A 26,376-nucleotide genomic window follows, 5' to 3' on the forward strand; every position below is an offset into this window, starting at 1 on the left:
TTTAAACCCAATCGGGTGAAATGGGTTTTTACCCACTACCCATCTCTACACACATCACCATAGAGAAAAGTAATACATACACATCACATTTGTGAATTTTGCGAAACTGTAGCCCAAAAACCTGAAGGTGGAAGAAGATTTGCGCTATCATATCGGTCTAGAAAAGGTTCAGTGGTTACGTTCGTATTTTGATTTTTGTCGCTAACATAGCCATTGCATTAAAAGAAAATGCCATTTGAACTTTGTTCAAAGCATAAACCACCACACGAAAAAAAATCTACTGACAGTAATGACATTTCCGCTTTTCCCCATTTTTTTCATTGATTCTCTTGCTGCCGGTCCCGTCCCGTCCAGTAGTTTAATCTTAATTCCTTTTTAACAAAACTTTAAGGTCAAAATGTCGGTACAAACCCTGCTCTTGGACTTCTCCATCGAAGCCGCCCGATTGGGAGATGAAAGCGGTCAGAAAACTGTATTTGGACAGATTGAAACAGTACTCAAAGAGTACATCCCCAACCTTATTTTAGCCGCTGATATTAAAGTTGATGGTGGATCTCTGAAAATAATGACTGGAAAGAAAGGCACAACCGTATCAGTAAGATTGTTTGACCGGGGTCTTGTCACTGTAAATATTGAATATTACAAGGAAGACAACGAAGAGCCGCTAATAAGTTTCAAGGTAAAGACAATAATAGCTATTTATTGCTCGTTTAAACGCCGAGTATTTAGTTATCATTACTGAAATTTCTGAAGCTGAATTGTTTACTTTGAAACCTTTGGTTTTCCTGACTTCTGTTCCAAAGTTAACAGGGAAAATTCAATTAAATTAATTCAAGTATTACATAATTTTCTTACTATGTCTATTTTACATAAGTTGTAATTTATAAAAACAGTAAAATTAGCTTTAATTACTTACTTCTGAAAATACAATCTTGATCAGTATTTCTCCAAAGACACTTTAAATATTCATATTTAATTATTAAGGTTGAGCGTTGCATCTTGTTTTAGACATCTAAACTACTGGAAAGTTCGGTAAGAAATGAATTACAAACTGACCGTCTCAAATTATTGCCCACAATCAAACGTGGATATAAATTTGATGTGTATCTTACTAGTTCAGGTATCTATTGTTCTACAAGAGTTTTATTACTTTATGAACCTAAATATGCACAATTTTATTTTATTTTTTTATTTATATTTATTTATGCAATTTCTTAACAGTAATATTTGTGTTTAAATCAGTTTTCCATATTTAATAACCCTACTGAATTTCTATTAGTGTTATTTCTATAAAATGTAAAATCAGTTTCAGTCCTTGGGACTAATTTTATTATGGAACAAAAAGTATGGAATTCTGATTATTATGGGAAAATATTTTTTTTGAAGCTTGTCGTAGCTTCAGGAAAATTATATTCTGCAAAAACCATTTGGAGAGAGACACCAGGCTTTGCAGAACACGGCATTTCGTTTTTCATTTAACAATTTATTTCATTTTGTTATTTAACATCAAACTTTTAACTATTAAATGCATCATATTTATAAAAAAAAATGCAAAAAACTAATATTTGTGTGTGTCCAAGTTTACATGTGAGTTACAAATAGTATTAACAAAAAAAAACTATTCAGCAGAAATAAGTTGAATAACAACAGCAATATTCCTAACTGCTATTGATGGCAACACTAGCAATTGTTTAGCTTTAAAACCTAATATCAATATTTAGATAGAATCCGCGTCTTCGTTCGCTCCTTGCATGATCCGAAGTAGGACCGCTTTCTCGCCCAGTCCCGTCGCGCTAGACTCCCTGTCTCGGCCTACACTGTAGAAACAAAAAACGACATGTGTTCGATAATAATTCGCGCCCGCGTAGCAACCGCACCACCTGTGCTGTAGTCTACAGTGTAGACCACGCCTAAGTGGACACAAAAGGCGTTGTTTTGAGTTTGGCGATTCGCGCTCGTCGAAAAAGAAACCGTAATAGGGATTAGGGTTGCTAAGCCTTTTACGCTGAATAAATATACATTTTTGGTACAGATATTATGATTCCTGTATTAATAACATTAATCAATAACGATGCTATATGGTAGATAGGAAATTCGGCTTGAGATGTGAATGTCGAGTCTATTTTGCGACCAACAGGATCCGGTATTAATTCCTAAAACACTAATACTATTTGGCAAAGAGTTATGACGGCAAAGATTTGATTGACTCTTCTGTCTGAGATGGTGCAGAACGAAGCAGTTTTAATTCCGAGACTGTTTAAAACCATGGTTACCTAGTGTTATATCGCGAGAACAGTCTTTCGAACACCAAAATTAATAGCGCCTTAAATATTCGTAACTTTCGTGATTGACTATCCAATTAATTACATGTAGAATTGCCGCATACATGTACAAATGTTTTCATATGACTTGTAAAACAAACATCGGAAAAATAACTAGTGCGCCGCGGGCACGGGACACAAGGCAACTTTGCAGCTATAAAAGTAATGTTCGATTGATATGTCGGTCTAGTATGAAAACCGGTGTAAATAATGTGCCGTCGGATTAATAAGCTTCCTAAAATAAAATAATGCACTAGATCGCACAAACCGCGGCCCGCGGTTAGGGTTGCCAGGTCCAAAAACACAAAAGTCGGACTCGGTGCTTAATTTGGCCGGACATTTAACCATAAAAGCCGGACACGCTTTTTCATGTCACGGGGTAAATAGGTGCAATTAGTATCGTAGCTCATAGGTGAGTACCTACTATAAACTATCATCTTCAACTATAATCGGTAGCCCAACATTCCGCGCACGTGTGCTTTGTGCTTTTGGCTGGGCACGGTAACGACAAAAAGCCGGACAGGCCGGACAAGACAATTTTTGGCCGGACAAGTCCCTAAAAAGCCAAACATGTCCGGCTAAAGCCGGACACCTGGCAACCCTACCCGCGGTCTAATCCGGCCCCCTGTATTTCCTTACGTGAGGCCCGCCCAGCGACCTAATAAAAATTGCGAAATTATAACAACCTGAACCTTTATAGGGCTCCGTATATTTTCTGCGGTTCGCTTTTGGCCCCTATCTGCCCAAGTGGCCCCACCTGGTCCCAGTAAATCTGTGCATCCCTGCACTAGTGCAAAATCTAAACTAGTTCGAAACCAAATGTTGTCAACTAAAAAACATTGCTTTAACAATGGTAAAATAAGTTAATCAAACACATACACATTAAAGCTTGAATTATTAAACATCACGCAAAACATTAGTTATAATACTTTCATAGCACGTCTTTACCTACTACACCCAACATAGCGAGCAACACGCATGTTTAATATTATTATCCATTTGACTGTTTATACTTAGAAAATAAATATCAAAGTATTAAAACTGACTCGAAAAAAGTTTACTAAAACGTAGAAAAATAATTTAGTTATTTATTTACTACGACAGTAGAACCATGATTGATGTTCTCGGAGTCAGTCCTGCCTGGGGCACAATCGGCACCGACAAAATGCTATTCGAAACTCATGCTCTTAGAATTAAAACTAGTTGATCAAATTAAATTAAAATTGTATGGAACCAAATGGCAACTATTCCAAAAAAATTATCACGTCAATCGAATCACAAATCTCGGCGTAATCGGTGTACCATCGGCCACAGTGTTAACTATCCATTGCCTGTCATGTCGTCTCGTTCTATCGCAAAGAATCACCATTTGATTAGAGCGAGAGCAAAAACGGAAATAGATAGTTAACAGTGTGGCTGTGTGTACGTACATACATAAAAAATCCGATTTGTGTACTCCTCCTTTTGTTGAAATCGGCTAAAAAAGAACCTTCTGGTGTCCATGAAAAGTGAAAACGCTCAACCTTAAGTTTAACATAATTATAATCCGCATGTTAGTTGAACCTTCATTAATTCAGTTTGTTTTTTCCTTCCTTTCCAATTATTTTGGTAATAGTCGGCGAGAATATTGGAAACACAGCTGAAAAAATACATCACTATCATAAAATCGCAAGCTTATGCCCCGCTAAAAAGGTGCCTGTTCAGCAGGTACTACCCGACATCAGGTAAGCCCAATGCAATGTCTATTAGGAGACTAGGAATAAGTTAAATACAGAACATTACAAACAAGAGTCAATCAAATATGAACTTGAACTTCCTTGCACAAGTTTCAGCCGTCAGATGGCAAATGGCAATCTAAAACCTATAAATTCTGAAGTCTCATAATAGTTAATAATTATCATTTTAGCATATTTTAGCCAGATAGTAGCTAGCATTGAAGGACTAAAGCCTCCACTGCAAAAAAAAATATTGATTGCACACAAACATTCGTTAGCAACAATGCTCATGTACTTGTTATGCTGTACCTACTAAGCGCAGCATTTTCCGAAAAAAAAACTGGATAAAAGCGAATCAATTTTCCAAAGTGAAGATGCGGACATGCGCTTTGTTGTTAACGATGTACAGTCGTAAAAACATACTGAGTACACAGTAACTCCCAAAAATAAAGTAATGTACATAACAAAGTTTGGTCTAGTCATAGAACTCAATCAATAGTTTTATAATGCCTGTATTATTTGCTTACTGTTTATAATTTCATCAACGATTTATTAATAAGTTTATTGTGTTTTCAGATGAAAGGCTCCTGGAATATGACATTGATGACGTGGTCTTTGACGAGCAGTCCCCTTTCCAACGCGTCCAGATTGTGCACTCGAAAACATTAGGCAATATGTTGGTGCTAGACGATTTACAAAGTAAGTCACGCGAAATCATAATAAAGATACAGTTATAGTCAATTAGTTCGTGATACCCAAAATAGGCCTTTGTTCAGCAGTGGACGTCATTTGGCTGAAACGAACGAACGAACGAACCCAAAATAGCCAAAAAGTTCGCAACGTATTGTCATTGTTACAATTATTGGAATAAGGTGGTGGTGGACTTTTTGAGCACTTTGGGTCTCACGACGAACTATTTGACGCTGACTGCACCTTTTTTACATTATTTCTAATTGTTGTAGCAACAACTTTGTTACCTAGTCATAAATGGCTTAACGTTTGGTAAATGAAGGCGACAGTGTTATCAATGTTTAATCTTGTTACAGATATATCTGAAGCAGATCTTATATACACAGAAACATTAATGCAAAGAGGGAAAGAGAAATATGAAGGAAAAGAAATTGTTATATTAGGTAAGTGTACTCCAGAACATAACTCACCAAATGTGAAAAAATGTGCTAAGTTAAATAATATTTTTAAAATCATTGGTTGGGGTAAAATGGTAGGCTTTCATTAACCAATTATATCCTAAACAAATTAATCAAGAATATAGTAAAAAATCTGCCTTACTTCCTGTTCTAAAGTCTAAGGTATTGCAAAGTCACATTTAGTAAGCTAAAATATCAGTAACATCATGAAAAACATTAATTAAAGTGACGATACCGTGTAGCGGAAAGAACGAAAATAACATTCGATCATACGGCCGGATGCGTGAGTGGTGTCTGGCCGCTGTCTACGCGCGGTGAGCGACGAAAATAAAGAATTACGACTATTTTGGGACGATGCCCTTCACGTATCATCATCATATTACATCATAATTAAGAGCTACTTTCATAACTCGCAACGCCATCACATTTCGTCATCAAAGTTGGGCCCGCTTTCCACCAAGTAGGCGTAGCGGAGAACTGTTTTGAATAACCTGGTTTCCTGAATAATGAAATCTTGATTGGTTATTAAAAACACGTCTCCGCTCCGCCTTGGTGTAAAGCTGGACATTCAGGGTCAGTTAAACTGACGTACAGACGATAGCGCGTCATGTCATACACAGCAATACCCTATTCAGTTGTGATAGGTGCTGTTTTGCAACTAAAATGTACCCCTTTTAACCGTGGTCCCACCGCTATAATAACCCACTGGTGGGTCCATGGGTATTTTTTCCCTGTAGACCCAGTGCAATAGTTTTAATTTATCCTATTCAATCTGGCTGTTCCAGTGGGTCCACGGGCAATTTCTTTAACTTTAAAAGGGGAAAATGTATACATAGTCTGATGTGCCGAGAGCACGTATAACTAAAAATAAATCCAGTGCACAATTAATTTTAACCTTAAGTTTTCACACACACTGTCAGTTTTTGGGTGTACCTACGTCAATATTGATGTTTCCTGGGTAAAAAATTATAATAAAAAAAAACTTTTTTAAAAACAAGCTTTATTCTGAAATGCAGTTGTACTAAAACGAAAAAAATAATTGGAAGCAATGTTCAAAATAATTTCGAAAGCTTGTATCGCGCATGGAATTTATTGTTTTTGTTTGCGCTACAAGCTTTCGAAATGATTTTGAACATTGCTTCCAATTATTTTTTTCGTTTTAGTACAACTGCATTTCAGAATAAAGCTTGTTTTTAAAAAAGTTTTTTTTTATTATAATTTTATTTTATACTTTTTAGTTGTATTGTATCTCAATCTGGGCCCTGGTCATCATTTAGCACCAAAGTACTTAAAAAGACAAATCCAACGAACCCAAATTCGATGCAATTCCGCCGTTTCGTTTAGGAGTTCCTATGACCACCTCCCGACTCCATCATCAGACCAGCTCAATGGTACCATAACATTGTATTGTCATCGTACTTACATAAGTATACCAAAGGACATCATCCATTTTGGTCCAAAATCAAAAGTGCCGGCCAAAAAATAAAAGTGCTGTATTCTGATAGAATACGTCCGCCTTAGCATTTATTACTATGGCACCAAAGCTGTAGCACCACTGTGCATCGTGGTATTTGAGTTCTAAAAATATATGAAACGACTGACTTTGATCTCACATACTACGACGCACAGTGGTGCTACAGCTTTGGTGTCATAGTAACAAATGCTAAGGCGGACGTATTCTGTCAGAATACAGCACTTTTTTTTTATTGGCCGACATTTTTGATTTTGAACAAAAAATGTATGAATCGTCGATGAATTTTAGATCTCAAATACTCGACGCACAGTGGTGCTACAACTTTGGTGCCATAGTAACAAATGCTAAGGCGGACGTATTCTGTCAGAATACAGCACTTTTTTTTTATTGGCCGACACTTTTGATTTTGAACAAAAAATGTATGAATAGTCGATGACTTTAAGATCTCAAATACTCGACGCACAGTGGAGCTACGGCTTTGGTGCCATAGTAACAAATGCTAAGGCAGACGTATTCTGTCAGAATACAGCACTTTTTTTTGTTGGCCGGCACTTTTGATTTTGGACCAAAAATATATGAAACGTGGATGATGTCCTTTCAGCTCAATCGGTTGAGGAGAAGTGGTCTTAAATTCAGTTGCAAGATTTGTCCCACACATACTAACAAGTGAAGTCAATATAAAGCTTGTAAAAAAGCAAGAATTTTAATTAGTCCGTCAGTTAGCTTATCAAAAACTACTCGACACGTATTTTTCACTTTTTAAAACTAATGAAAATGTAAAGAGATAAAGCGTGCCAAAGATCTAAAGTAAAGGCCCGTGACGTCAATGAGTGCGTAAAAGTGGAGCACTTTGTGACGTCGCTCGGAACTTCAACGCATCATAACTTTGTAATTATTTGTTTGATTGACAATTTTCAAAATATACGTGTCCGATATTTTTTTATATTAAAATTGACGGACTAAAAAAATTTTTTTAGGAAACTAGCCTATTTAACTGACCGCGTGTGTCCAGCTTTCTTCTCTCCGCTTCATAACAATTGACTAACATTGTTCAAAGGTGGCGGCGACGGTGCACTGCTATACGAACTCCTCAAGGAAAAGCCCAAGTTCGTGTGGATGCTCGAAATAGACGAACTAGTGATGAGTGCATGCAACAAACACCTGAGGTCCATTTGCGGGGACGTTCTCGAGCAACGAAAAGGCCCGCATTACGAAGTAAATGACATTAATGTTCTACTTGCGTTTATAATAGGGAGATAGAGGTTGAATTCTAAAATAAGCATGAACTCTCACGTATCACATTTGAAATCTTTAATGGCAATAATTCCGAGGTCTATTTTTGTGCTCGTGACTGTACAATCTCTTACATTGCAATTTAAATGATTTCGTATGCCATTTAAAATTCTAAACACTGAAGTATGAAACTCATACCCTCAGCCTGTGATTGGTCTAAATGTAGAAATTCAACCAATCAAGCCTAAAATCCTTGGACTAATAATTCGTCCAAGTTAAAATCCTAATGCATAATCTTCTTAAATCCAATATTTATAAATTGTACGTATCTTTCCTTTCAGATAATAGTCGAAGACTGCATGCTGACGATAAACAAATTCATAAAGGACAAAAAGAAGGTTGACTACATATTCGGCGACCTCACCGATATTCCCATATCGGACTCCGCCTGCGGGGAGCTATGGGAATTCATGATCACGATACTGGAGTCTGCCTTCAAGATACTTAAGCCCGACGGGAAATTTATGACCCACGTATGTAGATATATCAAATTCCTTTTACCCTGTGACGTAATTTTAAAAAGTAGGTTAGATATAGTGTATCTGTTTAACATTTTTTTTAAAGACCCGTTAGCCCCCAAATCTGCTGACCCGACACCGACACCATTGCATTGGACTATTGTCGCTTTAAATGCGTAGGTATATTATGGGGTTCCATCAAAATGCTTCCAGTAGTTTGAGCTTGAAGAAGTAACAAAAATCCTCAAATTAAATTTTTATGTACTCTCAGTCTCACAACGCGAAAGGCGACATAGTATCACGGTGATTCTTATCGACATCGGTGATCGGTCTCTTTGTTTGTTCTATACTCTTGCGAGTTGTTGTAGGTTTATAATCAGAACGTGTCTTACGAGCTTATCGAAGACCAAAGAATGCAGCAGTCACGATAGATATTGGCCAGGTTTCAAAACCGTATCTATTTCCATTGGAACTGACTTACAATCTAGGTAGCATATAAATTAGTCCGTTTACGTGAATATCATTAATATCTCGTGTTACGCAACAGTTAGGGCCGTAATATAAACTTAATATGAAAGATTTTGTATGTTTAATCTCAAACAAGCCTATCTTGTTTACTTTCAACTTACGCAATTTCTCATCGTGTGGGTTGTACAATTGAGAGCTATTATCTAGTAGCCCAACTACATAGGAGCTAAATTGCAATTGGATCTGCAAGGTCAGACAAAAATGGCAATGTAATAGTTTTGTTAACTTTTAAATTTCTAGCTCGGCTACTTCGACCAGTGTCGACAGCTAGATGTTTTTTCACCCAATCGCTAGATCATAGTTGCTAGCTCAGTTATAGTTCATCAATGACTACTTGCGATGTGGAAGTCATTGGAGGAGGCCTATGTTCAGCAGTGGACGTCCTGTGGCTGAAATGATGATGATGATTAATGACTACTTATGACCGCCATTTGCTCTTAGTCCACTATATCTTTAATGGAGTGTGTTTGTTGGTACTTTATTTAAAAGCTTGTCTGTAACAAAGATTCCCAAGTGAGAACACAGAACTACCTTAATGATGGAACAGAGGACTTCTTTCCGGCGTATTGTTCGCGTTCGAGTGTCGTCTTTTAAAGAAAATATTCTGATCAACTATTTGTAATTTCCAGGGAAATGGTGCTACTTCCCCGGAGTCACTGGAACTATACGAGCAGGAGCTAGCCAAGCTGAAACCCGCCGTGAAGTTCTCGAAGAGCAAAGCCTTCGTGCCGTCCTTCCTCGAAGACTGGATCTTCTACCAGATAGCCTTCGCCAAGCCGGACTACGGCGATGCCTAACACCTACCAAAGAATATGAACTGTTCCTTTACTTCTCAGTTACTAAGTCATACTCGTATTACCACTAATTTTAATGTACCTATTCTGTGACATCTCATAATTTGAATACGAACCTTTCCTATTTGACCAACAGATGTACAGTTTATATTATTAATTAAGTCGTGATCCAGAATTGATTTCACAGTAGTATTAAATTATTAATTGCTATACCTCAACCGATGTTCCTTTTTCGAGGTAATAAAGTAAGATAAGATAAATATCACTATGTACAAAACGTTTACAAAGAATATTAAGGAATTGTCAGTATTTTAACTTAAGGCTTATGAGCATACTATAGTTTGCCATTAGAGGTTGATGGATCACATCCAACAAATGTCTTAACAATATTAGTTTTAGGTGTGCTGTTTTAGTATTAAGACAAATTTTAATTTGCATTTTCGCAAAAGCTTTATACAACAATTTGTTATAACATTAGTTTTCTGTGTTTGTCGAATTAGTTTATAATTTACTGTTGCTATTAATTTGTGCGGAACTCATTTGATTTGTTTGTTTTATGGTTAATAAAAAATATTTTGACAAACAGTTAACTGGATATTTTTAATAAAAGAGTTTTTGATCGTATTTATAAGTATATTCAAGATACAAGTACAAAAAGGCATAATAGTGTTTATCTCATTTATTGTTTTATTATGTACTATTTTTCTTTATTATAAAATACAAGTATTGTTTGAATTTTGTGGTTGATTTGCCAATATTAAAAAGCTAGCTGTGTTGGCTTTAACTAAAGAATCATAATACATATGAAAAGCTTTTAAATTAATTCAAATGGATGAAAAACATTACAAAAATAATTCATGAACTATTCTTAACAAACTGGTTTTCATAAGTTATACATTCTCATGCTAGACACCTTCCATCAAACTTAACAATGTAACGTTTGTGTCAAACAGATTTTGTGAAGTTGGAAATATTAATAAACTTTAACATCTTCAAGGTTTTGCTATAGTATCAACCTGCGCCCATAGGAACAGTCAATTTGATCAGTGTTTTTCATGGTCATAGGCTTGCAATTTCACCTGAGGGGTGCAGATTTTCCAACCACTATCCATTGTCATGAACATGGGAATAGTGAGAGCTGAGTATATGTACTGTATTAATAAATTATGGTCCCACTATCTCCATTACGATTTTTGCATAATGATGACCAGAGTATTAATATTACTGAAACTGCCAGTTACTATAGTCTTGTCCGGGAGCAAGCTACCCATCCTTATCGCTCGCGCGTAATTATGTTGCTGTCACGCTCGCACACTCACTGGCGGGCGTCCGTCGCACAGTCGCGATAGCAATATAATTACGCGCGAGCGATAAGGATGGGTAGCTAGGGGTCATTGGACAAAATTCTACGTGCTCACGGACCGGGCTTTATCACAGTGGACTGTACATTACAAACAACGTCTGACACAAACCAACAAAAACAAGTTATACATACATAATTACATATTTTATATTATCTCTGTACAGCTGGAATTATATTGTTTAGCGTTACTCGGCCTGTCGCAGCCGCGCCAGTCGCTGCGTAAGCTCGTCCTGTTCCTGCGACACCACCGTGGATGCTCCCACGGATGTACTGGGCACTCCGGATGGTAACTCCATGTTCAACTCCAAGCTAGAAAGGGAAAACGATATCATGTTCTAGTGCTGAATACTGTACTGTATGGTTTACAGCCTTCACAGAGGATCTTGTATAGGATGAGAAGAGAAAATTAGTTTTGGTTCATACAACCTCCAACTAAATGATGTAGAAAATTTACAGTAGTCTATTTAGCAGAGATAATGTTAGTTTCTGACATCAGATGAGATGTCAAAGATTTCACAATGTAATTCCCTCATGAAAGATGTAATAACAGGAGTCTTTCAGAGGTGCCTTTGCACTATGAAGTAACTTGAAGCTTTTTTTATTAATTCTGGAATTGCTGGGCTGCTGGGTATAAAACAGTTAAGCCAAGAAATTATAATTTTGACTAAGAGTAATCTAGTGGTCAGGCACTCGTTTTTATTAACTGTATTGTATTGTAAAACATGTTATTTGCAACTACATACCCAGCCTCATCAGCCACTTGCTGCAGCAAGGTGTCGACGTCTCCTTGTGGAACGGTGGTGGTGGTAGTTTGTGACATTGCATTCTCCATGTACGAGGACTGGACATCCAAATCCTCAAATTGGCTTTCAAACTTGTCCATGAGATTTGAAATTTTTTCTAAGTTCATAGACTTCATTGCTGCATCCATAGCTTTGACCACACCAGCCATGGAATTTGTGACCTGCAAGTAAGGGCATAACATGATAGTTTTTGATATTCATATTATTTAGATGCTGCAGCAGTGCAGCCGAAACGTCAAGCCGTAAGTACATAATATAACTCATTAATAAACGTCGCGTTAAGACCCGTGTCTTATTATTTTAGTATTCATATTATTTATTTGCTCACAAAGTGTAGGTAGTATTATTAAGGTCTTATTAACTAAATACAGTGCATAAAACTTAGTAACATTTAGAGGTATTGCAAATCTTTGGGAGGGCAAATCCAACAATAAATTGTACATTGTTTACTTTGTTGAACTGATTTCAATAAACTAAAGAAACAAAATTGTTAATGGCCCAATTGTATTTTATTGATTGATGAATGACTAATCATATTATGAACAATGGTTTACCTTTTTTGTAGTAAGAGCAGTCTGCACTCTACTGGACACTGCATCTACTCTAGCTGACATCCGTAAATAATTTAACGCTTGGTTCTTCTGTCTGATTGCGTTCTCGGCGTGTATCCTTGCGCCCTCCATGTTATTCTTCTGTATTGCCTTCTTGGCTTTCTCCTTTTCCAATTTCTCTTCTTTTTCACATTTTTTAGAATTTCGTTCCAGCTCTTTCACAGCAAATTTTAAATTAAATAGGTTTTCTGATATAATGAGTTAAGGATGTTTACACAATAATTAAAATGAAACCTGTAATCTGAGGCCCTGTTATAATCCATAGTACTTACTGCAATTCATTTCCCCCCCAATGTAAGGCTTAATTTCAAACACAAATTACTTAAATAAGTCAAGTCAAAGTCAAAATTTCTTTATTTGTTTAGACTAATAAATAGTTCTTACAAATCGTCATATGCTCTTAAGGAGCCTCTACATGTCTCATAATCTTTTTACCCTACCAGCGCTTCGAGACCAACATTTGGCAAGTGCTGAGAAGAAGCGCCGCAACAAACTCAGTCACCACTGTCTGGCAAATAGCATACTTACCTGACGAGATACCTTCATAGGTAGTTGTTGTCCTGTTATAAAATGAATCATTGAAAAGGATACTTTCCATTGCGGATGAAGACATTTCGTTCCCCAGTTTGACGGCTTTATAAAAACTTTTTACAAAAAGAAACACAGGCAAATTGCCTTTTATAATCACAGAAAAGCTTTTGTACAACAACTTGATTTCAATGAATTATGAAAAACGCAGATTTTATTGTCGTAAATGACTCACTATTTCATCAATGATTGTAGTCAAAACAATTTTTTTTCCTAATCACATGTCAGAAATGACAACTGTCAATTGTCATAAGCAAAATGCATATTCGGATACACTCAACATTAATGCAACGTATATAAATACGATTGCGTTGGAGTTGGACGTGCGACATTTTATTTAATTCATGTATAGGTCGCACAACGAAAGTCGTCTCGAAGCGCTAGCCTTGCTTTTGTAGATTTTGTAGGGCAAACATGCGCTGGAGACCCGGCTTCATTGTTGTTTGTGTTTCTCAACATGTGTGTGTTTGTCTCAACTTTCGTTGAGCGACCCATAGAATAATCCGAAAGTTTTTCGTACAATTTACACTACTTTTTATGTAACTGTATTGACTCTTTAATGTTTATTAGAAGAAGCCTCAGACCAACGAAGAAGCTCAATCACTCAATAGTATGATGTGAAATCGCCATTTATGGTTATGGTCAAAGAAGTGAAATTCCCAAACATACTATAATGCTCAAAGACAATCTCTGTCTATAGCTCAGCAAAGTTAGGCAAAACTGTACCTACCCAAACACAAAAAAAAACCTCCGTGGTTATGGTTTTCAGCAAAGAGCATAAAAGAGTTTTCAGCTTTGTTTTGTTGGTACTCTTGTGAATAACAACAAAATGTCAAAATAAATTGAATGGAGTGAAAAGTGTCGCTGCCGGATTTTGGAATAAGAAGTGAGCAAGTGAATATCGTCAAAAAATCGAAAATATTCCTAGAAATCCTTTTAGTTATTAGTTTGTAATTATCGGTTTTAAAATTTATTCGCTGTACGTTATAGTTTTTTAGTATTATTTTTGTTTAGCTAAGCCTGTGACTAAAGTCGAAATTCTAAATAATATCGAGTATCTAGAGGACATTCGCTGGGCGTAAAAAGAAAATGGCGTGTGCTACTCTAAAAAGAAATTTGGACTGGGAGTCCATGTCCCAGATGCCTGCTAAAAGGCGAAGATGTGCTCCGTTTGCAGCCAGCTCAAGCACAAGCCCAGGAATAAAAATGACTGAAAATAGGCCTTCGAGTTTTGGAGAGTCAGTAACTGCACCTGCTAAATTGACCCCAGGTTTGTTTATTTTTACAACAACTGCAATAAGATGTATGAAGTCATTGCATAAATGTATAGATGGTAGTTTTTTGTGTAATTGTTTGTCCAATTTTGTAATTGAAAGTAATTATCAGCTGTGCAAGTATTGTTTCTGCGCTATCATGAATATTTTTATCGGGTAAGAGCGAGATAGGCGAGGCGTAAAGACCGTTGGGTTGGTTTTTTGCCTCTCCTTTTGTTGTTTTTCTTTTGTGATCTATCTATCTGAGCTTGTAAACCTCGAGTTTCGATTTAATAAGAGAAATGGTTGTGGGAGGCGAGTTTTTGTGGCTGCCTACGTTTTTTGCCTATTTAGTAATCACTTGTCAAATGATTGCAGACTCACCAAAAGTACAGATGATTCAAGCAAAAATGGTCTTTGTTGTAGTATGCTCTTTCCTTCAAAATATTCATGTCATACTTTGTTTAGCTGACTTGCAGATGATTCAATTAACAATTAGACAAATAGTTTTCCTATTAATTTTGTTTTAGAGTTGAAAATAGTTTCTCAGATACCTTAAATCTGTCCTTCTTTGCAATAATCTTTCCGATCATCCAATTCTATTAGTCTTAAATTATTGCATGGTGATATTTTCAATTGTTCGGTTATCTGCTATTTAAAATTAATGGCCTATTACCTCTATTCTATTGGCTTGTTAATGGGTTTAGTAATAGTAGGTTATTGGTATCAATGCTCAAGTTATAAACTGAGCAATATAAAAGTAATACAGTACAAAATGGATATGGTACTTATTTGTCCATTAGCCAAATAGTTAACTGTGTCTTTAACAAAACTTTAAACAACCTATTTTTATGTTTTAACAACTTTTATAAGCCTATTGTCCTACTTAAACAATGCAATTCTGCAGGTATATTGCTAGTGTATTGAAAATGAAGGTTTATTACTTACAATAGATTTAAACTTAATAATATCTGCAGGTCAGTCAAATCTAATGGTATTTTCTGAAAATGGCTTTAAAAAAAACTTGTTTTGAAGTTGATCAAATTCAATAAAACATTAAATCGCTCAACTAAGTTCTCTCAATTTTCTGTTATTGACAGTACCGATCTTATATTTACTGAGTGTGTTTTACTTCAAAATGGCATGGTAATTACTTGTAACATTTGTCTTTGTCAATAATTTACCAATATTTACAAACTTTTAATTTAGTTCAGATATTAATAAGTCTATTTGGGTTCTCGCTAATGGATGTGTTAAAACTTGGGAGATTATAGATACATTTCATCATTTCAGCCACAGGACGTCCACTGCTGAACATAGGCCTCCCCCAATGACTTCCACATCGCACGGTTGGTAGCGGCCTGCATCCAGCACCTTCCCGCTACCTTTATCAGGTCGTCGGTCCACCTTGTGGGTGGACACATTTGTGGATAGATACATTTAAACATCATGAAAACGATGATGTAACTTACAATATCAGATTGCACTCTGTTCTAAACTCACCAATCAATTATTGATAGGTCCGGCACCTACAAACATCACAACAGCTGCTTTTTCTGTGTGCTACTGAAGGAATAGAATAGAATAAAGACAGGACAACTAAGGGAAAAATATGCCAACATTAGGGTCAGGCCTCCTCAACCAGTCTGGCCAGTGTGGAGAGTATAAGTGAAAATCTATTTATTTGCCTCTAGTAAAGTTGTCTTCTACACTTGCAAATACAGGCTATGCATTTACGACCGTGATCTACAACAAATAATGCTATAGAAGAGTTGAAGGAGGCCTATGGCAAGAGGCAAATGAGCTTCGGAATATACTAACACACTGAACATGCTAGATGGTTTCATACACGAAGACGTGCCCCACTATTCTTCTGCTAATGTTTGAGTGTTATCGGTACACGCAAAATTATCCATGTGTGCACAGGCACACTAAAATAATGACACTCGGATCAGACTCCCCGCACCCCGCGCTTCCCTCGACCAAAAATTAATGGGGCGCGTCTTCGTAGATGAAACGACCTCTAGCATCCAATGAATGACTTTACACTAGTGCTGTTGCGGGTAACAGTTTAACTTTCCCCCGGGACAAACTTGACCTTCATTGGTTGGGTTTTTGTGGCGGTCAAGCTGTAGATCCTGGCTACACAGGAGTTGTGGTGACGAGAGGTGGGAATAGGGTTGCCAGGTCCAAAAACACAAAAGCCGGACTCGGTGCTTAATTAGGCCGGACGTTTAACCCTAAAAGCCGAACACGCCTTTTTTTCCATGTCACGGCAACTTATCGACTTTCATCTTCAAATCGGTAGATCGGTAGCCCAACATTCCGCTGACGTGTGCTTTTGACTGGGCGCGGCTGCCGCAAAAAGCCTAACAAAAGCCGGACAAGGGAATTTTTGGCCGGACAAGTCCCTAAAAACAGCCGGACACCTGGCAACCCTAGGTGGGAATAGTGCTGTTTGGAATAGTTGTTTAACCATGACGTCACCGCATCCCCAGAGCGCATGGCGCAAGAGATATGTGACGAGATCAAGCGGCTGCAGCGGCGCCGGCAGCTGCGGCTGGCCAGCGGCGCGGCGGCGTCGTGCTCGTCGTCCAGCGGCTCAGAGGGCGACTGCTCGCCGCCGCACCGCTCCTCGCACAACTCGCAGAAGGTCCACAACCGCGCGCTCTTCACTTTCAAACAGGTAAATTGGTAAAACGGCCCTAATATACCAAAAAGTTACATTTATTAAATTTACCTTTTAGAAATTCTTCAACTCTCTTAGAATGCTGTGCCCGACAGCAAATACAAAAGAGTAGGTCATCTTCATAGACACGCACCGAGCGCGGTTTGTATGTGAGCGCGCCAATATACGTATGCGGCGCGCACGCACACACTGACAAAATTCGGCGCAACCACGATAGGTCCCCGCTAATCCCCACTAAATTTTGTCAGTGTGTGCGTGCGCGCCGCATACGTGTTGGCGCGCTCACATACAAACTGCGCTCGTGCGTTTCTATGAAGATGACCTACTCATTTGTATTTACTCTGCCGACAGGGTCCTTAATTGTATCTTACAATAAAACCATACCACCTCTGTAAAATTATGGATGCAATAAATAATTGAGTATGGTTCGTCGTTTCATCCGAATGACGTCCACTGCTGGACAAAGGCCTCTCAAAGGATTTCCACAAAGACCGGTCCTGCGCTGCCCGCATCCAGGCACCTCCTGCGATCTTCACCAGATCGTCAGTCCACCTAGTGGGAGGCCTATCAGCTCTGCGAGCTATGTGCCCCGCCCACTGTCCCTGCATAATTTATGGTTGCCGGCAATAAATTGGATAAGCAATTAATCTCATGCCAAGTGAGGTCACGTCATGGTCATGTACCCTACATTTCGTTAGTGGTGCGACCGGTGCGCCACCATGGTGTCCTATTGAGATTTGAGATAGAGCCGTATAGGTCGTTGGAATGGGTCCTGTGTTGGACTACTAGCTTTTGCCCGCGGCTTCATCCGCGTGAAATTTCGTTTGTCACAGATCCTCATAAATTATAGCCTATATGTTATTCTGGGTTATAAACAATAATACTGTAAAGTTTCATCAAAATCCGTTAAGCATTTTTGCGTGAAAGACTAACAAACATTTACATAATATTAGTAGGATAACTAGCTAGCCCTTTTTACGATCGGTGCAAGCTTATAAAACTAATCCCTTATTTTTTTACCAATCCCATGACCTGCGCCAAAGACCCAAGGCATACAGAAATCGGCCATATTTCATTCTAAACAGTAACCATTGAAATTGAAATGGCTATTATGTATAGATAAGCATCTCAGATTACAGGTCAAATGTAAGTAGGTTGCTTGTTACAGCTGTAACTAGTTTAAATTGATCTAAAGTAGGTCAGTTCCAGCGTTGCCAGTTTTTTTTTTCGCCAAGTCGAGACTTTAGTACTTTTTGAGTGAAAATAGCGGGATTCTTCCGTCAGAAGCGGGACATAGTAAAAAAAACGTACCTACATAATCAAAGGTTTTCAAATATTTATCTTTTTATTTGACTTAAAATTACGTTTACGTGACAATAGATAGCAAAAGTAGCCATAAAAAATGTATTTTAACAAAAAAATTATGTATTAAATCATATTTACTCTCTCGTTAAATTCGTCTTTAGATAAAAAAAAGAAAAAAAATTGAAAAGTTTTATTCTTTAGAATAATATGGCGTTTCAAAAAATAGTCTGGTGAAGTGAGTGTCTCTCTCCGAAAAGCGGGACCGAGCCTGTCCCGCGCGGGACATTTAAATTTGATTAAAAAATCGGGACGTCCCGCCAAAATCGGGACGTCTGGCAACGCTGGTCAGTTCTGTAGAATTTGTTGACATTCATGCAACTGTGGAATTAATAAACTTAATTGTTCTTACAGTTTCTTTAAACCATTAGTATTATGAGGCACTTAAAACTTCTATGAAGAACAGAATGAACAAGCTGTATTTGAAAGAAAGAAAAAGTATTTAGTACTGCTTCACTAGTACTGACTTAGAATTAAAATCAATTAGCCAATGATTAGGTAGCAGGAAGGCGCTGCATGCACGCTACCAACCGGGCAATATGGAAAGCATTGGGGGAGGCTTATGTCAGAGTAAATACAAATTAAATGAGTAGGTCATCTTCATAGAAACGCACGGGCGCGGTTTGTATGTGAGCGCGCCAACACGTATGCGGCGCGCACGCACACACTGACAAAATTTAGCGTGGATTAGCAGGGAGCCAGTCGTGGTTGCGCCGAATTTTGTCAGTGTGTGCGTGCGTGCCGCATACGTATATTGGCGCGCTCACATACAAACCGCGCTCGGTGCGTTTCTATGAAGATGACCCACTCATATGTATTTACTTACTCTGCCTATGTTCAGCAGTGGACGTCCTGTGGCTGAGATGATGATGAGTCAATAGTTGTCCTGGCAACATTAAAAGCATTGGGTGATGCCTATGTTCAGAAATGGATGTCCTATGGCTGAGATGATGATGAGCCAATGATTGTCCAGGCAACATGAAAAGCATTGGGTGATGCCTATGTTCAGCAGTGGATGTCCTATGGCGAGATGATGATGAGTCAATAGTTGTCCGGGCAACATGGAAAGCATTAAGAGGCCTATATTCAGCAGTGGACGTCCTATGGCTGAGATGATGATGAGCCAATGGTTGTTCAGGCAACATGAAAAGCATTGGGTGATGCCTATGTTCAGCAGTGGATGTCCTATGGCGAGATGATGATGAGTTAATGGTTGTCCGGGCAACATGGAAAGCATTGGGTGATGCCTATGTTCAGCAGTGGACGTCCTGTGGCTGAGATGATGATGAGTCAATAGTTGTCCGGGCAACATGGAAAGCATCGGAAGAGGCCTAAGTTCGGCAGTGGACGTCCTGTGGCTGAGATGATGATGAGCCAATGGTTGTTCAGGCAACATGAAAAGCATTGGGTGATGCCTATGTTCAGCAGTGGATGTCCTATGGCGAGATGATGATGAGTCAGTGGTTGTTCAGGCAACATGGAAAGCATTAACCCTTAAATGGTTTCTGTCCGTTATAAAGGACATGTCAAACAATTGCCTACAGAATCTAAATTAAAGCAATTTATCGACTTTCAAGGGATATTTTATAAAAAGCATGATATTTTATGTGAAACACGGGGCATTAGTTCCATAAAAAACCGCGAATTTTAAAAATTAAGACAGTTGAATAACTGCAACAGCAAGGTCAAGTTTTCGCTGTTGATAAATATGGCAACACTGTGGGTATTACACTTGTTCTTGTGCTTTATTGACTGATTTTAGAATATTAACGAATATAACTGACGATTATTGCCAAAACTGTAAAAAAAATGTCGATTTTTTTTTCATTAATTTCAAGGTTACAAATGTTATGTCACTTAAAACGGACAACGCCATCTATCAGTAATAAATACTCATGTTGATTTTTAGACATTTTTACCCCATTTCCCCCTTTTAGGGGTTGAATTTTGAAATAACCTGAAACACATGTTTATTAATTTATCCATAGGAGTACTCCTGTGAAGTTTCGAATGAAATAGTGCAACTAATTTTGTTTCACCGTACTAATTTTGGACCCCCATTTCACCCCCTTAGGGGGTAATTTTGGAAAAATCCTTTCTGATAACACCCTTAGACCCTAATAAGGAACCTACATGCCAAAATTTGTGTCTATACCCACCGGTTTGGGATTTATGTTGATATATCAGGCAGTCAGTTTCTCTTTTTATATGTCTGGGTATTTTTTGATAAATGTATGTAAAATCAACAGTAAATAGTCCGGATGGATTGCAAAAGGCGCTGGATTAGCCAGATTCTGATTATCAGGGATTCCTGTATTGTTATTAATAAAAGTTGTTTTACGTTTGTTTTCCTAAACTGGCAATGTCCGCCCTAAGTGACATGGATGTAATGCTAAATAATTGGCAATGTCCGTTTTGAGTGACATGTCATAACTTCTATACTAATTGAATTTTTTTCAAAAAGAAATCATTTTTTTCTTAATCTATCAAAACAATACCTAAATCCCAAATTTGACCATTTTTGAAGCAAGGGTTCAATGAGTGCCAATTTAAGGGTTAAGAGGCCTATATTCAGCAGTGGACGTCCTATGGCTGAGATGATGATGTGCCAATGATTGTTTTGTGGTACCACCCTTAGGTGCGCATGATCTGCGAGCGGATGCTGCGCGAGCAAGAGGCGGCGCTGCGCGCGGAGTACGAGTCGGCGCTCAGCTCCAAGCTCGCCGAGCAGTACGAGGCCTTCGTGCGCTTCAACTTGGACCAGGTAAGCACTGAGCATAGTCCTCAGTCCACGGCATTGGTTCCCAAACTTATTTGAGACGCGCATACAAAAATTCCGCGCCCCCCTCCTCCAGTCTAGATTATTTATTTTATTTTTGTTAATAGTGACTGAGTTTCTTGCGCTGCTTCTTCTCAGCACTGGCCCATTTATTGTCCTGAAGCAGTGGTAGGGTTAATACTGGGACGTGTAAAAGTGCTTTTTTTAAGCCTATTTACAGAAATAAATGAGTTTTAATGAGTTTTAATTGGTCGTATCGTATTGAGCAGTCTGGAATGCATTCTCTCAGCGGTCGCAGGTTTTTCATACTCAAGTACACAGATGGCCCGCGCCCCCCTTTAAAGGTCTTCCCACTTTGGGAACCAAACTCTACGGGCACGAAACTGAAAAGCCGAGCGATGGCGGGGTGACTCGACAACATGGACAACCCACCACCACCCATGGCCATACCAACCTTGCGGTTATACTGGCCGAATCGCGGGAGGTGTGCGCGGAATTGTGGCTGCCTAAGGCAGATTGCACTCCACCGCGCCACACTTCTTGACTCCCTACAAGTTATTTTTCTTCGTCCTTGTCCCTATAGTTCAATTCTCCCTTCTGGGGCCTGACGTTCACTCCACAACTACATGGACAGTATAAAATATGGTGAAGCGCTCGAAACGGGCGGCGGCGGAGCAGAGCGATCACAATACTATACTACTCATCGCCGTCGCGTCTTCAGGCACCAGTTTTGTGCCTGAAGACCAGCGGTGCCAGGTGTCCTGTTATCCGCGGGACTCGAGGTTTGCAGAGACTGGAAGTGGACACATCCCTATTTTCCCACGAAAGAAAATATTTTTCAGTAATTTCTTTTTTAGCCATTTGTAGCTGTGCGAATTCAAAGACCCGCTTTTTTTTTTAAATAAACAACTTTTAGGCAACTCTTTAAAAAAAACTCGGAACCGTTTTTGCTGCGTTCTCTGCGAAAGTTAAAACTGTTGGCACACAAACTGTGATTTCACGTTGTTTTTCGACCGATAGAGAACGCCCTCATACTCTGTGACTGACACCACAATCTTCCGCCAATATTGTGGATGATTGCCTGCAGTAACGTAAAGAAACATTTAACTAAACAACAAGATCTACTGTCAACTTTTTCCAAAAATATTTCTAAATAAATTAAGAAGTAAAAGTCTTTCAGCCCATTCAGTGCTGGCAGGTACACCGCAAAAAACAGCGTCCTAGCTTTTGAGGAAAATCTGCATTCGACTGACGCGACAAAAAACTTCACCGTGAATTGTTTTTCTTACGATGTACAAGCTTTCTATTCCCGATTTTAGCTTACGTCACGTGCGTGTAAATTTGGGTGATGACAGATGTCGCCAAGTCGTTAGTCACCCCGAGAGGCGTGCCTCGGAGCGCCCGTTACGCCATAGCGGCTCTGTCGGGTCGGATTAGACAAGGATATACGAAAATAGATTTACCGCAAAAGTTTTTTTAATTACCTGTTGTATTAAGATACAAAATACGCTGACTAGGGTTTAATTACACATTGATGTTTGCTTGCATTAATTGATTGTATTGAGAGCCAGCAAGTATAAACTGCTGAAGTAGTCATTCGTTTCCCACCCACCTGAAGCAGTCATGTGTTTTACATGTCAAATATTTACAAGAGGATCCATCCATTCATATAACCAAACCAACTAACCTCATCGGCGAATCCGGAGGACCGTTCGAAGATGTGCATCAGCCTTTAGAAGTGCATCCCACCACCTTCCCATGGTCATCTAACCTCACGTTTATACCTGACCACATCTCACCTTCATAGAGTAGTATTTAAAGCAGTTCGCGTCGCCATAGAGACGAGAGACCGAGACGGAATGAGACTGTTATTTGACTTAGTTCTCTGTCTCCTGTGTTTATCTCGCTCCAGCACTGATGCCTGAAGGCACCTCTAGTCGCCTAAACACTTCCGTGACTGATGTTAATGAGGGCTATCGTTTTTATACTTAACAGTTGGCACCCCTGGCGATTGACAGGACCTTACTCTACAGTGGCGCCATCTTGATGAGTGCAAATACGATAGTCCTCCTACCACTTTCGCGCTCACCAGTTGGCGCCACTGTCTTCGCTACTAGCAAGTGACAGGACCTTACTCTACAGTGTCGCAAACTGGTGAGCGCTAAAACGATAGCCCTCATTGCCTGAAGGCACCTCTATAGTCTGGTCTGTGAGCACGTAGAATTTTGTCCAATGACCCCAAGCTACCCATCCTTATCGCTCGCGCGTAATTATGTTGCTATCGAGCTCGCACACTCACTGCGGGCGCCCGTCGTACAGTCGCGACAGCAACATAATTACGCGCGAGCGACAAGGATGGGTAGCTTGGGGTCATTGGACTAAATTCTACGTGCTCACAGACCGGGCTTTAGTCGCCTAAACATGTTCCGTGCCTGATGTTAGGTCTCGCTTGCAGGTGCAGCGCCGGCCTCCGCCCGCCACGTGCATGCCGCTGGGCATGGACGCCGAGCACCACATGCACCAGGACCTGGTACCCAGCTGTGAGTATACTCAGGCCTGTTCATGTCCGCGAGTTTACATCGAAAACAAAACACGCACGATGGCCCACCTACAGGATACTATTCGACAAGGCCTCACATACGAGCGAACATTGACTCACGCACGCGTATTCTTGTGTATGATGGAAGAAAATAAAGAAAATTGTGTACTAAATACTGTGCAGTATTTAACTGGCTAAATAATAATAAAAACACAGAATGTACTTTTTTAAGTTGTCTCAAGACACTGAGAGGTAAATAAGTAGTTAATATTATTCATGATAATTCATGCTAAATCATGTATTTCCTCCGCCATTTTCCGCAGTTTGGCACCTCACGTCACATCATTTTACCGAAGTCAGCCCTATAGCTTCGGTGCAGTGCCGATCACTGACGTTTGTGAACAAAATGGTGCTTGACTCTTGAGACAGGCTAAATTACACCATATTGTTAATGACATTGAGCATACATTTTTTTAAATACCTTCGCGAAGTAAAACTTCTGTACGTAGTACTTATTATTATTCTGTGGTTATACACAATTTAAATAACATACAACATGCTTATCAATTCATCATCATCATCATCATCTCAGCCATGGGACGTCCACTGCTAAACATAGGCCTCCCCCAATGCTTTCCATGTTGCCCGGGTGGTAGCGGCCTGCGTCCAGCGCCTTCCCGCTACCTATATGGACGTCTCACGCTGCGTTTTCCGGTGCGCGGCCTCCACTCCAGAACCTTGCTGCCCCACCGGCCGTCAGTTCTGCGTACAATGTGCCCTGCCCATTGCCACTTCAGCTTGCTAATCCGTCGGGCTATGTCAGCGACTTTAGTTAGTTTACGGATCTCCTAATTTGTGATTCGATCATTTCAATTCATTATCACAAAACATTTTGGCAGTGCCAGTTTCAACTTTTCATTGTCTTAAATAAAATAATGTGTTCATGAGTGAAACACAGTCTGTGCGTCAGCACAGACAACTGAGACAGTAATAGAGTCCCATTACCTTTTCGAAGGATTTCCTCTCTAACACTACACTGATAAAAACATGAGACTGCATAATAATAAATAAATAATATTTTCTTATTTTTTGTTTCAGATCTGTCCTAATAATAGTATAGGAGTGGGGCTGTGCGGTATAATACTGCAAATATATCAAGACAAACATATTTTGGTATATGTGAATATTATATGCGGGAATAGAGTATCCTATACAATCAAGAACTTGTGATTGCTAGTGGAATTTATCTATCGTCGATATTGTTACAAATATTATTATCTAGTTCCATTTGACTCACAATAATATTATTGACAGTATTATGAACTAAAACTAGACCACGTTTGTGCCTACTAATTAATATGATTATGAATGCATTATACAAATTTATATTGTAACCTGAAAACAATATCGACCTAGATAAATTCCGCTGTTTTGTTCATGCCACATAAACATAATTAGCTTTTAATGCTTTAGGTAAGGTTCGCTGGATAATTGTGTTCATAGACTGAGGATCGACATAGCTGAGGAAACCGCGATGGCTGAAACATGTCGCGGTTTCGTTTTGGCCATATTTCGTATAAACGGGTTTGTTAACAAATGTATACACAACAGACGTGAAGCCAAGTGTTTACTGTATTTTGTATATTTTCTAAAGATTACGAAAGAACCTGTAGTAACTTAGATTCTAACACAAATCACACAGAGTGCCTGTTAAGAAATCAATGTCCTCAAATGGTTTTTGCTAATTAGCCATAATTTTGATTGATATGATTATATTTAATTTTACTTTTTTAGTTCTGTCGAATTATAGTTGTAGTTGTTAATTTATATTCTTGTCAAAGAGTGCAAGCGCAGTTCTATGGCAAGACAGCCTCGGGTATCAGCCAGTTCGGACTAGCGACTATAGTGTTCACAGTAACGGTAACGAAATTATATTCCAATAAAATGCAGCCTTAATATTCAAAATTTACTCACTGATACATCCATGGCTTATTAGAAAATTATTACATTAGCTTTATTTAAATTTTTAAGTTATTCATCTCAATAAGGTATGTATGAGTCGGTAAACGTGCCGAGTCGCACGCGGCGGCGTGATGCGACGCGGCGCGGCCTACTAACGCACTTCGCGTGCATTATTGAGAATTGTTTTATATTCTTGTTAGTTGTAACTTTTTATTGAATACGAAAGGATATAATTTGTTACCAAGCATTATTCAATAAAAAACATAGGATAGGTTTTTTTTAAATTGTATTATCAGCTCATTATTAGTAGGTTATTGGCGTTTAAGAACTGAAAATAAATTAGCTAAACACCTATAAATTGTTTTTCTTTACACATATTTTTATATTGAACAACCTTGCTATTTATTTCCTCTACAGATTTTTTTTATAGTCAGGCTTTCCTCACTATAAAATAGTCATGTTTTTAATATTAACGAAACACTATGTTACACTATTAACAACCATTTTACAGCTCAATAATGGCTGAACAGATTTCAATGAAATATTACATAGGTAGCTGACACACCCTAAATCTAGGGTGTGAAAATAATAAGTTAATCTAGGGCCTAGACCTAGATTAACTTATTTTACCCGAAAAAGGAGTAAATGAGAGGATGGAGAACTTAATGTCTTAGGCCCAGTTTTTTGATTCATGGT

At 38.6% G+C, this 26,376-nt stretch overlaps 3 protein-coding genes across 3 annotated transcripts; 2 read left to right on the forward strand and 1 right to left on the reverse strand.

Moving 5' to 3' along the window:
* The first annotated feature begins 309 nt into the window (after positions 1-309).
* Positions 310-10,321, forward strand: LOC135071262 (spermine synthase). The gene is made up of 7 exons (XM_063965054.1): positions 310-679; positions 3,937-4,045; positions 4,613-4,735; positions 5,083-5,169; positions 7,716-7,873; positions 8,233-8,424; positions 9,567-10,321. Exons 1-7 carry the CDS (start codon positions 398-400, stop codon positions 9,732-9,734), a joined length of 1,119 nt encoding a protein of 372 aa, XP_063821124.1. The 5' UTR covers positions 310-397; the 3' UTR covers positions 9,735-10,321.
* A 74-nt stretch (positions 10,322-10,395) lies between these two features.
* LOC135071267 (charged multivesicular body protein 1b) lies at positions 10,396-13,314 on the reverse strand. Its single transcript, XM_063965059.1, has 4 exons — positions 13,100-13,314; positions 12,452-12,696; positions 11,838-12,058; positions 10,396-11,403 (listed from the first exon to the last, which is right to left on the reverse strand). The coding sequence occupies exons 1-4, from the start codon at positions 13,119-13,121 to the stop codon at positions 11,280-11,282; spliced, it is 612 nt and encodes a 203-aa protein (XP_063821129.1). The 5' UTR covers positions 13,122-13,314; the 3' UTR covers positions 10,396-11,279.
* Positions 13,315-13,907: 593 nt separating this feature from the next.
* LOC135071268 (akirin-like) lies at positions 13,908-26,038 on the forward strand. Its single transcript, XM_063965060.1, has 5 exons — positions 13,908-14,366; positions 16,848-17,035; positions 21,039-21,164; positions 23,635-23,719; positions 24,817-26,038. Exons 1-5 carry the CDS (start codon positions 14,186-14,188, stop codon positions 24,825-24,827), a joined length of 591 nt encoding a protein of 196 aa, XP_063821130.1. The 5' UTR covers positions 13,908-14,185; the 3' UTR covers positions 24,828-26,038.
* The last annotated feature ends 338 nt before the right edge of the window (positions 26,039-26,376 follow it).

This window comes from Ostrinia nubilalis, chromosome 4 (assembly GCF_963855985.1).
Source record: "Ostrinia nubilalis chromosome 4, ilOstNubi1.1, whole genome shotgun sequence".
NCBI classification, from domain to species: domain Eukaryota; kingdom Metazoa; phylum Arthropoda; class Insecta; order Lepidoptera; family Crambidae; genus Ostrinia; species Ostrinia nubilalis.

Excerpts from the sequence above, each read along its gene's own strand:
- LOC135071267 (XM_063965059.1), bottom strand. The coding sequence starts at position 13,121 with ATGTCTTCATCCGCAATGGAAA. Across the intron at positions 12,059-12,451 it reads CTGCTCTTACTACAAAAAAG|GTCACAAATTCCATGGCTGG; the intron begins GTAAACCATTGT and ends CCTTACTTGCAG. Across the intron at positions 11,404-11,837 it reads CAAGTGGCTGATGAGGCTGG|CTTGGAGTTGAACATGGAGT; the intron begins GTATGTAGTTGC and ends TTCCCTTTCTAG.
- LOC135071262 (XM_063965054.1), top strand. The coding sequence starts at position 398 with ATGTCGGTACAAACCCTGCTCTTGGACTTCTCCATCGAAGCCGCCCGA. Across the intron at positions 680-3,936 it reads AGCCGCTAATAAGTTTCAAG|TCGGCGAGAATATTGGAAAC; the intron begins GTAAAGACAATA and ends TTTTGGTAATAG. Across the intron at positions 8,425-9,566 it reads ACGGGAAATTTATGACCCAC|GGAAATGGTGCTACTTCCCC; the intron begins GTATGTAGATAT and ends TGTAATTTCCAG.
- LOC135071268 (XM_063965060.1), top strand. The coding sequence starts at position 14,186 with ATGGCGTGTGCTACTCTAAAAAGAAATTTGGACTGGGAGTCCATGTCC. Across the intron at positions 17,036-21,038 it reads CGCTCTTCACTTTCAAACAG|GTGCGCATGATCTGCGAGCG; the intron begins GTAAATTGGTAA and ends TACCACCCTTAG. Across the intron at positions 21,165-23,634 it reads TGCGCTTCAACTTGGACCAG|GTGCAGCGCCGGCCTCCGCC; the intron begins GTAAGCACTGAG and ends TCTCGCTTGCAG.